The sequence below is a fragment of the Theropithecus gelada genome, chromosome 10 (assembly GCF_003255815.1).
Source record: "Theropithecus gelada isolate Dixy chromosome 10, Tgel_1.0, whole genome shotgun sequence".
Lineage (NCBI taxonomy): Eukaryota > Metazoa > Chordata > Mammalia > Primates > Cercopithecidae > Theropithecus > Theropithecus gelada.
The window spans coordinates 65,903,416-65,917,349 of NC_037678.1; the positions used below are offsets into that span (position 1 = coordinate 65,903,416).

General features: G+C 45.8%; 1 protein-coding gene across 2 annotated transcripts in view; it reads left to right on the top strand.

Moving 5' to 3' along the window:
- Positions 1 to 13,934, top strand: part of NDRG3 (NDRG family member 3) — a 93,024-nt gene that overhangs the window by 16,300 nt on the left and 62,790 nt on the right. For both annotated transcript variants that reach the window (XM_025399853.1, XM_025399854.1), the window contains exon 2: positions 10,264 to 10,368. In XM_025399853.1, coding sequence (XP_025255638.1) covers positions 10,312 to 10,368 — 57 coding nt within the window. In that variant the 5' untranslated portion in view covers positions 10,264 to 10,311. The remainder of the gene's footprint in view (positions 1 to 10,263; positions 10,369 to 13,934) is intronic.

Below are 13,934 nucleotides of genomic sequence, written 5' to 3' on the forward strand. Positions count from 1 at the left end.
TAGTCTTCATCCTCCTCCTTTTTTCTTCAGCATTTGACAGTTTTCCTCCACTTTTGTGTAAATCTCTCTTCTCCTTTGAATTCTTTGACATTGTATTTCTGCCTTTTAGCATCTCTGAATATTTTTTCTTTGTCTCTTACTGGTTCTTTCTTTTCCATCACTGAGTTGTCCTTCAGAAGAGCCCAGGCCTACAGACCTCCTTATCTCTGGTTTGGTGATCATTTGGAGGCTTACCTCACTCATTCTCACTCCCAGTTGTCCTTGGGTCTCTCTTGGATTCCTGACTGAAACTGATTTTCTTTTTAACAAATCAGTTTCTCTGTTACTTTTTCTCAGCTCACTCATTTTCATTCATTGTGCCATAATTCTTTTATCTCCCTAACTGAAAACTTTGGCAAAATCTAACTCTTCTCTGACCTTGTTCTATTTTCTACTTTTTTTTTTTTTTGTCGAGACAGCATCTCCCTCTGTTGCCCAGACTGGAGTGCAGTGGTGCGATCTTGGCTCACTGCAACCTCCTTCTCCCAGTTTTAAGCGATTCTCATGCCTCAGCCTCCCACGTAGTTGAAATTACCACCACGCCTGGCTAATTTTTATATGGTTAATAGTGACAGAGTTTTATCATATTGGCCAGGTTGGTCTCGAACTCCTGGCCTTAAATAATCCTCCCATCTTGGCCTCCCACAGTGTTAGGATTATAGGCATGAGCCACTGTGCCCTGGCCAACCTTGTGCTATTTTTACAAACTTTTTATCCCAGAGCTCCCACTCTCTCTCTCTCTCTTTTTTTTTTTTTTTTTTTTGACATTTTGTAATTTCAGGAGTCTAACAGCCCCTTGTTACCTTTCAGCAAGGTTTCTGCAAACTATTTTGTTTCTCCAGTATATTCACATTTTAGTTGATCAGACCTGTTGAGTCTTTAAACAATCGCATCTCAGCCTGGGCAACCTAGTAAGACCTGTTTCTACCAAAAAACAAAAATTAGCCAGGCGTAGTGGTATATGTCTGTAGTCCTAGCTCCTTGGGAGGCTGAGGTGGGAGGATTGCTTGACCCTAGGAGTTCAAGGTTACAGTGAGGTAAGATGGTACCACTGCACTCCAGCCTGAGTGACAGAGCAAGACCCTGTCTCCAAAAAAAACCAATTTTTTGGCCGGGCGTGGTGGCTCAAGCCTGTAATCCCAGCACTTTGGGAGGCTGAGGCGGGCGGATCACCTGAGGTTAGGAGTTCGAGACCAGCCTGGCCAACATGGTGAAACCCCATCTCTACTACAAATACAAAAATTAGCCAGGCATGGTGGCAGGCGCCTGTAATCCCAGCTACTTAGGAGGCTAAGGCAGGAGAATCGCTTGAACCCAGGAGGCAGACGTTGCGGTGAGCCAAGATCGTGCCATTGCACTCCAGCCTGGGGGACCAGAGTGAGACTCTGTCTCAAAAAAAAAGAAAAACAAAAAACAATTTTTTTTTTTTTTTTTTTGGAGACAGAGTCTCGCTCTGTCGCCCGAGCTGGAGTGCAGTGGCACAATCTCAGTTCTCTGCAACTTCCGCCTCCCAGGTTCAAGCGATTCTCCTGCCTCTGCCTCCTGAGTAGCTGGGATTACAGGCACGCGCCATCATGCCTGGCTAATTTTTGTACTTTTGGTAGACACCAGTTTCACCACGTTGGCCAGGCTGGTCTCAAACTCCTGACCTCAGATGATCTGCCCGCCTTGGCCTCCGAAAGTGCTGGGATTACAGATGTGAGCCACCATACTCGGCCCCCAAATTTAAAAATAAAAAATAAAAGTTCCATCTAGTTTACTGAAATTTTGGAATAAGGCAGGACAAAATCAATGGAGTCTTTCTTTACCCCATCCTCACTGATCTCTATTGAAGATTGTTGCTAATTGGCTGGGCATGGTGGCTCACGCCTGTAATCCTAGCACTTTGGGAGGCTGAGGTGGGTGGATCGCCTCAGCTCAGGAGACCAGCCTGAGCAACAAAGTGAAACCCTGACACTACAAAACGTACAAAAATTAGCCAGGCATGGTCGCGTGTTCCTGTGGTCCCAGCTGCTTGGAAGGGTGAAGTGGGAGAATGGCTTGAGCCTGGAAGACAGAGGTTGCAGGTAGCCAAGATCATGCCAATGCACTCTAGTCTGGGTGACAGAGCCAAACTCTGTCTCAAAAGAAAAAAAAGATTGTTGCTAATAATAAGCCTTTCAGTTCATCTCCTCACCTCAGATTATCTCCACCTCTCCTCAGTGATGAGGGCACATGTTAGATTTTCATCACTTAAAACTGATTATATCTGAGATCCTAAACAAGATTCTCAGGTGATAGATTTTGAGGCTCACTGTTCTAACAAGCAAGAAATAGCCCTTGCCTCTGAAACTGGTTGCCAAGTAATAGCTAGAACTTCATTTGTCTTTTCTCTACTCATTCCACATCCTCTATGCCCTTAGTGTTATAACTACTGAGATAGTGAGGGCTCTTGTCCTGGTGTGATGACTCAGAGCTTCATTTCTAAGGTATCTGAGTCATTGTTGGTATGTATAGGATTGCTTTAGGCTTCTCTTACCTCAAGGAGGTGCCACAGGGTGGGTAAAGAGAAAAAAAAACTTGCTCAGGGTCCTACAATCAGTAGATGGGGCCTGGCACAGACATTATGGTACGTGAGTTGAGTATCCCTTATCCAAAATGCCTTGAACAGCCTAGGTGTGGTAGCTCACGCCTATAATCCCAGCACTTTGGGAGGCTGAGGTCGGTGGATCACCTGAGGTCAGGAGTTTGAGACCAGCCTGGTCAACATGGTGAAACCTTGTCTCTACTGAAAATACAAAAATTAGCCGGGCATGGTGGTACATGCCTATAGTCCCAGCTACTCGGGAGATGGAGGCAGGAGAATTGCTTGAGCCCAGGAGGCGGAGGTTGCAGTGAGCCAAGATCAAGCCACTGCACTCCAGCCTGGGTGACAGAGTGAGACTGTGTCTCAAAAAACCCCCCCAAAAAAAACCAAAAAAATGCCTTGAACCAAAAGTGTTTCAGATTTTGGATTTTTTCTGATTTTGCAATATTTGCATTATACTTGCTGTTTAAGCATCCCAAATCTGAAAATATGAAATCTGAAATGCTCCAAAACCCCAATCTTTTTGAACATGGACTTGATGTTCAAGGGAGATACCCATTGGAGCTTGTTTATGTATATATGTGTCCATGTATCCATTGACCCATCCATCCATCTATCCATCCATCTGTCCTTTGTCACTTCTTCCAGGAGCCCATTGGAGCATTTTGGATTTCAGATTTTTGAATTTGGGATGCTCAACCTGTAATGGGAAAGCAAAGGTTTTAAAATCCTTTCCCTATTATTCACTTATTTAGAGGCAGGGTCTTGCTGTGTTGCCCAGGCTGGACTCAAACTCTTGGGCTCAAGCAGTCCTCCTGCATTAGCCTCTCAAGTAGCTGGGACTATAGTTGCATGCCACCACTCCTGGCTCTTTATTAGATGTGGGGATTTTAGAATAGTTACTTAACTTCTCTGAGCCTGAATTTCTCATCTATAAAGAAATAAAGGCTGGGTGCGGTGGCTCACACCTGTAATCCCACCACTTTGGGAGACCAAAGCAGGCGGATCACCTGAGGTCAAGAGTTCGAGACCAGCATGGCCAACATGGTGAAACCCCATCTCTACTAAAAATACAAAAATTAGCCAGGCATGGTGGCGGGCGCCTGTAATCCCAGCTACTTTGGAGGCTGAGACAGGAGAATCGCTTGAACCCAAGAGGTGGAGGTTGCAGTGAGCTGAGATTGCGCCACTGCACTCTAACCTATGTGATGAGTAAAATTCTGTCTCAAAGAAAAAAATAAATAAATAAAGATATCTAGGCCGGGCAGGGTGGCTCACACTTGTAATCCCAGCACTTTGAGAGGCTGAAGCTGGCAGATTACTTGAGGGCAGGAGTTTGAGACCAGCCTGGCTGACAGGGAAGCCCTGTCTTTACTGAAAAATACAAAAATTAGCTGGGCGTGGAGGCATGTGCCTAATAGTCCCAGCTACTCAGGAGGCTGAGGCAGGAGAATCACTTGAACCTGGGAGGCGGAAGTTGCAGTGAGCTGAGATTGCACCACTGCGCTCCAGCCTGGGCAGCAGAGCAAGACTCTTGTCTCAAAAAAAAAAAAAAGAAAGATATCTACCAGAGAGGATTGTTATGAGGATTAAACATAAAGTGCCGAGATTATAATTCCTGACAGAGTAGATGGCCACCTTTTCTCCTTTCCCTTTCTAGCCATTTGGTATCAGACTCATTTCCTTAATTTGAAGATGGCTAGTTTTTCCTTGTCAATCCTCCCTCCTACTCATATGACTAGGAAAGAGGCAAAAATTATTTACTGCAATTTATAAAATCCCTACTAGCCTTTTGAAAATATTAATAGCGGCCGGGCGCGGTGGCTCAAGCCTGTAATCCCAGCACTTTGGGAGGCCGAGACGGGCGGATCACGAGGTCAGGAGATCGAGACCATCCTGACTAACACGGTGAAACCCCGTCTCTACTAAAAAATACAAAAAACTAGCCGGGCGAGGTGGCGGGCGCCTGTAGTCCCCGCTACTCGGGAGGCTGAGGCAGGAGAATGGCGTAAACCCGGGAGGCGGAGCTTGCAGTGAGCCGAGATCTGGCCACTGCACTCCAGCCTGGGCGGCAGAGCGAGACTCCGTCTCAAAAAAAAAAAAAAAAAAAAAAAGAAAAGAAAATATTAATAGCTTTTAGTACCAGTATGGGATCTGGCAACCCTACCATTTGTGCAGATGCTGGAACTGCAGGCCTTAGATCCCCAGGAGGGAATCTGTCTGTGTAGCTGAGGGATCTGGAGATGGAGTTTTCTACCAGAATCTTAGTTTTCTTGTATATGTTATACAACTGCTCACTGGCAAGGGCTTGAGACATTGAAAGTGGAGCAAAAATGGAGTCTCCAGAAGAATGCATTAGATCCCCTAACATGTGGAAGGTGAATGTCTACTGCTGTGATGCCAAATCCTGAGTCACCCTGGAGCAGCTTACTGTCCTGCACAGCATTATTGCCCGAGCCTGCATTGGGCCTAGCTGATAGGGACAGCCTTCTCATTTAATTTGTGTCTTCGTTCGTTTGTTGGTGTAAAAATTGCATTTTTCTTCATCTTTAAAAAAATTACATAGGGCTGGGTGTGGTGGCTCACACCTGTAATCCCAGCACTTTGGGAAGCCAAGGCAGGGGGATTGCTTGAGTCTAGGAGTTCAAGACCAGTCTGGACAACATAGTGAAACCCCTGTCTCTAAAAAAAATTTTTTTTTAATTAGCAAGGCATGGTGCCACATGCCCGTTGTCCCAGCTACGTGAGAGGCTGGGGTGGGAGAATTGCTTGAGCCTGGGAGGTTGAGAGCCATGATTGTGCCACTGCATTCCAGCCTAGGTGAAAGAGTAAGACCCCATCTCAAAAAAAAAAAAAAAAAAAAGGAACACTAGGTGAACGCCTGTCACTTTGGACTTGAGGGCGCCTTAGGCCTTTCTCTGACCCTTTGACAGGCCCACCCATGTGGAGTCATATTTGAATAATTCCCATCTTGAAGTGCATTGCTTTCTAGTGAGTGAATTAAAGTAGGGAATAAAGTGGGTGAGTTGAAAAAACAATTTCAGGAAATCACCATTTAACTGGGAAAAAAGAACAAGTGGAAATAGGCTAAAATGGCTTTCTTTAGATGGAAGGACTATGAGTAAATTATCTGTTCATTATTCTGTGATTTCTGTTTTTTCTTTTTTTTTTTTTTTTTGAGACAGAGTCTCGTTCTGTCACCCAGGCTGGAATGCAGTGGCATGATCTTGGCTCACTGCAACCTTTACCTCCCGGACTCAAGTGATTCTCCTGCCTCAGCCTCCTGAGTAGCTGGAATTACAGCACCTGCCACCACACCCAGCTAATTTTTGTACTGTTAGTAGAGACAGGGTTTCACCATGTTGTCCAGTCTGGTCTCGAACTCCGGACCTGAGGTGATCCTCCCACCTCGGCCTCCCAGTATGCTGGGATTACAGGTGTAAGCCACCGTTCCCAGCTGATTTCCGTATTTTCTTCTTTTTTGTTTTTTGAGACAGGGTCTCACTCTGTCTCCCAGGCTGGAGTGCAGTTGCGTGATCTTGGCTCACTGGAACCTCCGCCTCCCAGGATCAAGCGATTCTCCTGCCTCAGCCTCCCGTGTAGCTGGGATTACAGGCGTGCACCACCACACCTGTCTAATATTTTTATTTTTAGTAGAGATGGGGTTTCTCCATGTTGGCCAGGCTGGTCTTGAACACCTGACCTCAAATGATCCACCTACCTCGGCCTCCCAAAATGCTGGATTATAGGTGTGAGCTACTGTGCCCGGCCGATTTCCATATTTTCTAAAGTGAGCACATATTGCTTTTATAAAAGAGAAAAAGCTGGTTTGGTTTTGTTTTGTTTTTAAATTTTTGAGACAGAGTCTTGTTCTGTTGCCTAGGCTGGAGTGCAGTTGCCAGATCGTGGCTCACTGCAACCTCTGTCTCCTGGGTTCAAGTGATTCTCATGCCTCAGCCTGCTGGAGTAGCTGGAATTACAGGTTTGTGCCACCACATCCAGCTAATTTTTGTACTTTTAGTAGAGATGGTGTTTCACCACATTGACCAGGCTGGTCTCGAACTCCTGACCTCAGGTGATCGAGCCTCAGCCTACCAAAGTGTTGGGATTACAGGCATGAGCCACCATGCCCGGCCGAGAAAAGGTTGTAAGTTGCCATTTTAAATAACTGATAAATAGTAAAGTTCAAATAAAAAGTGGCCTCAGTTTATAGTGTTATTAATAAATAAGCAAGGAGTAGATTCCAGTTAGGCCAGTATTTTGAGAGTTAAGTGGGGACTGTGAAAGAGAGAATGTAGGTGCTGGCTGAAACTCACTGTGTAAGAGTCAAACCACCTCATCCCCTTTTGAAATGTGACTGGTATAAAAATAAACAAAAAAATTCAACTTCTGGGCATTAAGTAGCTCATTCAAGTATATGGGTGCTTGGGATCTGACAAAAGAACCACTGTCCTATAGGGAGGTCAAACATCATCAAGCTTGTGGTCTCTAGGTGGTTCATACTTTTAGAATATTCACAGTTAGCATGTCGGGTTCATAGCCTGAGGAGTGTTCTCAATAGACATCCCCTGGGTCTCTTGAATAAATGATAAGAGGGCTTTTTTGTTAGTCTGTTCTAACATAGGCGTAGCTGGGAGCAGGATTTATTTCAGTGAGTTGGCAAATAATAGCTAAAAGGTAACCTGGGACACATACCCTCTCCATAGGTAATTAAATCAAAATCATGTCATTCTATCTCTAGAAGGTAAACAGAACAGTGGATTAATATAGTACACTAGGCTGGGCGCAGTGGCTCATGCCTGTGATCCCAACACTTTGGGAGGCTGAGGTGGGTGGATCACTTGAGGGCAGGAGTTCAAGACCAGCCTGGCTAATATGGTGAAACCCTCTCTCTACTAAAAATACAAAAATTAGCTGGGCATGATAGCAGGTGCCCATAATCCCAGCTTCTCAGGAGGCTGAGGCACGAGAATCGCTTGAGCCCAGGAGGTGGAGGTTCCAGTGAACCACGATTGTGCCTGTGCCACTGCACTCCAGCCTGGGCGACAGAGCAAGACTAGGTCTCAAAAAAAAAAAAAAAAAAAAAATATATACACACACACACACACACACACACACACGTATATATTAGACTGATATCTTTGGAAGGCTTTCTTGATTCCCACCAATCAGACATAATTGCTTCTCCTTTGAATTCCTATGGCCCTTCTTTTTTTTTTTTTTTTTTTTTTGAGACGGAGTCTTGCTCTGTAGCCCGGGCTGGAGTGCAGTGGCCGGATCTCAGCTCACTGCAAGCTCCGCCTCCCGGGTTTGCGCCATTCTCCTGCCTCAGCCTCCGGAGTAGCTGGGACTACAGGCGCCCGCCACCTCGCCCGGCTAGTTTTTTGTATTTTTAGTAGAGACGGGGTTTCACCGTGTTAGCCAGGATGGTCTCGATCTCCTGACCTCGTGATCCGCCCGTCTCGGCCTCCCAAAGTGCTGGGATTACAGGCTTGAGCCACCGCGCCCGGCCTTGGCCCTTCTTTTTATTTGTCAATTTATAGATCAATGTCATCTCTACTCTTTAGAGGCAGGGACCCTTTTTGTATCTTCCACAGTGCAATGGGTACTCAATAAATGGTTATTAAGTGTAAATCCCCAACTCTGAATTAACATTTTTTTTTTTTTTTTTTTTTTTTTTTTTTTTTTTTTTTTTTTTTTTTGAGACTGAGTCTGGCTCTGTCGCCCAGGCTGGAGTGCAGTGGCCGGATCTCAGCTCGCTGCAAGCTCCGCCTCCCGGGTTTACGCCATTCTCCTGCCTCAGCCTCCCGAGTAGCTGGGACCACAGGCGCCCGCCACTTCGCCCGGCTAGTTTTTTGTATTTTTTAGTAGAGACGGGGTTTCACCGTGTTAGCCAGGATGGTCTCGATCTCCTGACCTCGTGATCCACCCGTCTCGGCCTCCCAAAGTGCTGGGATTACAGGCTTGAGCCACCGCGCCCGGCCTGAATTAACATTTTTCCTGACTTGATAGGTTTAGGGCCAAGACGAAAAGGATGATGCCTGAAGCTGTGAAGTCTAGGTGGGAATCACTTTCCTGCAATATTGAGTATTTGCAGCCTATCTCCATGGCTTCTTGCATGGTGGGATAGAAGAAGAATCTGTAATTCATTACCCTGCCTATCTCTCTCCAACTTGCCTCTTCTCTCTGAACTCCCCATTCTGCTCTCCCTCTGTATTAGTTCTCTATTGCTATAGATCACTCTAAAAACAAAATTATTATCTCTCATGGTTTCTGTGGGTCAGAAACTTGGGAGCAGGCTTGCTAGGGTGGTTCTGGCTTAGAGTCTCTCATGTGGTTGCAGTGAGATGTCCCTGGGACTGTAGCCATCCAAACTCTTGACTGGGGCTGGAGGATTCATTTGCAAGGTAAATCATGCATATGGCTAGCAGGTTGGCACTGGCAAGTTGCTTCCTCTCCACATGGGCCTCTCTAGAGGGCTGTTTGAGTGTCCTGATGATACGGTGGCTAGCTTCCCCCAGAACTAGCAGTTTATAGTGTCTTGAAGCAGAAACTGTAATGTGTTTTATGATGTAGCTTCAGAAGTCACCTATTGTTGCTTCCTCCATATTCCATTAGTTACACAAGCCATCCCTGATTTATTTGGGTGGGGGATTATACATATGTGTGAATGAATATCAGGAGTCAGGGATCACTGGGCTCGTTGAAGGCCATCTTGGAGCTGACTAGCATACCTTTCATCCACTGCTGTGATTCCCCAAATGAGGATTAGTAAGCTTAGCCTTGGTTCCCTCCTCCTTCATTCCCACTGCCATTCCTAATTCAAGGCCTCATCCTGCAGTAATAACCTTCAATTTTTGTCCCCGCTTAATCCGTCTTTCAGTCTGTTCCAAGCATAGCTTTGAGTATGTTGTTTCTTTATCCATCTTCAGTAATTAAAATGTGTGCTCCATGAGAGCAAAGACTATTGTATTAATTGTATTAATCTGTTGCTGCATAAAAATATTACCACAAATGTAGTAGCCTAAAACAACACATATTTATTGTCTCACAATTTCTGTGGTTCAGGAGTCTGGTGTGGGTTGTGTAGGTCCTCTGCAACATGGCGATCAAGGTGTCGGGCAGCTTCTTATCTGACACTCAGCTGGGGAAGGATCTGCTTCCAGGCTCCTGTTGTTGGCAGCATTCAGTTCCTTGCAGATTGTTGAACTGAAGGTTTCAGTTTCTTGCTGTCTTTCTGCCGGAGGCTGCTCTCAGTTCCTTGTTACGTGGCCCTCTCACAGCACATCAGCTTGCCTCTTCAGACCTAGCAGGAGAGAGTGTCCCTCAGCAAGACAGATGTGAAAATACTATATAATGTAATCATGTAAAGTCACTCATATACATTCCATCACTTTTGCTATATTCTGATGGTTAAAAGCAAGCCACAGGCCCTACCCACACTCACTGGGGGGATTATGCAAAGGTGTGAATACCAGGAGGCAAGAATCCTGCAGACCACGTTAGTGTCTGTCTGCAGTGACTATGCGTCTTTAGCACCCTGAGCAGGGCATGGCACAGAGTAAGTCTCATATTTGAATGAATGGGTGTACTGTGACTATTATGTTTCCAACTTCTGGCTTAAGCCTTTTTCTTCACTTCTTTCTTTTCTGTTTCAGAGTTACCAATTTATTCTTGAGACTCCTCTACTCTCGTCATCTGACCTCATGGATGAACTTCAGGATGTTCAGCTCACAGAGATCAAACCACTTCTAAATGATAAGGTAAAGACTTCTCTGTTTTCACTAAAATATGGACAAGCCTCTTCTTCTGATAGTATTTCATTTTCCGTATCATCTAAATAGTAACTTAAAACATATGTGGCTTGATTTTCAATGAAAGGAATACTTTAAACAATCTATTTCTTTTTTTTTTTTTTGAGATGGTGTCTCACTCTGTCCCCAGACTGGAGTGCAGTGGTGCAATCTCGGCTCACTGCAACCTTCGACTCCCTGGTTCAAGCGATTCTCTTGCCTCAGCCTCCTGAGTAGCTGGGATTACAGGCACACGTCACCATGCCCAGCTAATTTTTGTATTTTTAGTAGAGACAGGGTTTCATCATGTTGACCAGGATGGTCTTGATCTCCTGACCTCGTGATCCACCCGCCACGGCCTCCCAAAGTGCTGGGATTACAGGTGTGAGCCACCATGCCAGGCCAAAAAAATCTATTTCTTAAGCATCTTTTTGATGTTTCCCCATCTTTTCTTTCTTCCTACTTTTGTTTCCATGAGCCACATTCAATCAAGTTATCTTTGAGATTTTTGTATTTTACAGATAGAGATGTTAAGGGAAAAAATAATGTGGCAATGTTAAGCAGAAAGTATGAGGGTGGGGCTGGGCGCAGTGGCTCACACCGGTAATCCCAGCACTTTGGGAGGCCGAGGCAGGTGGATCACTTGAGGTCAGGAGTTTGAGACCAGCCTGGACAACAAGGTGAAACCTTGTCTCTACTATAAATGGAAAAATTAGCTAGGTGTGGTGGCACGCACCTGTAATCCCAGCTACTTGGGAGGCTGAGGCAGGAGAATTGCTAGAACCCAGGAGGCGGAGGTTGCAGTAAGCCAAGATCGCACCACTGCACCCCAGTCTGGGTGACTCAGTGAGACTCCGTCTCAAAAAAAAAAAAAAAAGAAAGAAAAAGAAAGTATGAGGGTGGAGTTTGACTCAGAATCCAAGTGTCTTGACTTTCAGTTTCAATAAGGAAAATTTACCATCCATGACTGGTGATGTATGTGGGCTACAGTGTTCTCCCTAAAGTTTGCCAAGTCTATGATGCGATCTTTCTGTCAGTATCACAGTTTTTATCAGGGAGGACTGGATGTCAGTCATATACCACACTTTTATGTTAGTGTCAGAGAACTACACAAGGAGCAGATGAGCAGCACAGTTGATGACCACTAGACACTGGTGTGATATGATTTACCAAAAGAAAGGTTTTGGCCGGGTGCAGTGGCTGATGCCTGTAATCCCAGCACTTTGGGAGGCCAAGGCTGACGGATCACTAGAGGTCAGGAGTTTGAGACCAGCCTCGCCAACATGGTGAAATTCCATCTCTACTAAAAATACAAAAATTAGCTGGGCGTGGTAGTGCAGGCCTATAGTCCCAGCTACTTGGGAGGCTGAGGCAGGAGAATCACTTGAACCCAGAAGGCAGAGGTTGCAGTGAGCTGAGATCATGCACCTGCACTCCAGCCTGGGTGACAGAGCAAGACTCTGCCTCAGAAAAAAGAAAGTTTTGTTTTCTCTCTTGTTCCTTAGTGTTCAGTAAATGTGCCTGAAATTCCTTCTTTTTTTTTGAGACGGAGTCTTACTCTGTCACCCAGGCTGGAGTGCAATGGTATAATCTTCGCTCACTACAAGCTCTACCTCCCGGTTTCAAGTGATTCTCCTGCCTCAGCCTCCTGAGTGGCTGGGATTACAGGCATGCACCTGGCTAATTTTTGTATTTTTACAAAACTGACCTTGTGATCCACCCGCCTTGTCCTCCTAAAGTGCTGGGATTACAGGCATGAGCCACCATGCCCAGCTGCTTGAAATTCCTTCCTTTCCACTCTATTGTTTTGGTTTATTTTCATTGTCTCTATTGAAGTACTCTTGTAGCTCTGTGTGAGTGAGGTCATGCCATCCTTTCCTGAGGGAGTGTTGATGGAGTATGAGGATAAAGATGGATGGACGGGGGGGACGGGGAGGGGATGTGCGGGTGACACCAGGAGATAATCTGTTGCTTATTATTTTTATCTGCCCAAGGCAAGGCCCTTCACCTGCAGCCTCTGGAGCTGCTGACGTCTTATGTGTTTGCTAGTTTGCTTTGGAATCCTGTCACCCCATTTTCATCCCTGTGACCTCTCCATTCCCACTCCCACCCCTTCTTTTATCTTTCACCAGACTTCTCTCTCCCTTGGCAAGCTGCAGGCTTTTTTTTTTTTTTTTTTTTTTTTTTTGAGACGAAGTCTTGCTCTGTCACCAGGCTGGAGTGCAATGGCGTGATCTTGGCTCACTGCAACCTCTGCCTCCTGGGTTCAAGCAATTCTCCTGCCTCAGCCTCCCAAGTAGCTGGGACTACAGGTGCGCACCACCACACCCAGCTAATTTTTGTATTTTGACTAGAGATGGGGTTTCACCGTGTTGGGCAAGATGGTCTCGATCTCTTGACCTCTTGATCTGCCTGCCTCAGCCTCCAAAAGTGCTGGGATTACAGGTGTGAGCCTCTGCGCCCGGCCACTGCATGCTTTTTTAACCTCCATTTGGTTTCTCCTGCTGCTTCCCCTCATATTTCCAGAAAACTCTCTCCTTTAAGTACTATTTGTGTATGTGTATATGTGAGGGCTGTTCCAAAAATGTTGTGCCTAGGAGAGGAGGAAGGAAATAAAATCTGAGCCAGGCACACACCTATAACCGGGCTCACACCTATAATTCCAGCACTTTGGGAGGCTGATGCGGGAGGATCACCTGAAGCCAGAAGTTCAAGACCAGCCTGGGCAACAAAGGGAGATCCTGTCTACCAAAAAATTTAAAAAATTATCCAGGTATGGTAGCAGATGCCTGTAGTCCCAGCTACTTGGGCGGCTGAGCTGCGAGGATCACTTGAGCCTGGGAGGTTGAGGCTGCAGTGAGCTGTGATTGTGCCACTGCACTCCAGCCCGGGCAACAGAGTAAGACCCTGTCTCAAAAAATAAATAAATAGAGAAAGAGGCTCTCTTTCTCTCTCCCTTCCCCTGCCATATGGGGACACAGCAAGAAGGCAGCTGTCACAAACCAGGAAGAGATTCGTCATGAGAAACTGAAACCTTCTAGAACCTTAATCTTGAACTTTGCAGCCTTCAGAACCGTGAGAAAATAAATTTCTGTTCTTTTAAGCCATCAAGTCTATGTGATTTTGTTATGACAGCCCGAGTAGACTAAGACACGAAGCAGTGTCTCACTTCCTAACATCTATCCGCTCCTCTTTGATAGGCCTATGCTGTTCCTACCCACCTCCCACATTCCACCTTACTCCTCTCTCTCCCTGAGATGTAAGTGCTCCTGTGCCATCACTATTCATGAGGACTCTCTCGGCTCTTGCCAAGCAGGTAGATAGGCAAGAGGCCCTCTTTAGATCATGGCACTTCCAAACAAAGACTTCTGTCCCATTAGCGTCCCTCTCCCCCTCCCCAGTACGTGAATGCTTCTGTCTGCCCAGCAGGTGGGTGGTTTTGTGTATGTGGTAAACGGTATAATGATAATAATGCATCCATTATTATGAGAGCATCCATTACTTCATTTGAATCTCCCAATAGCTTGATGAGGAAG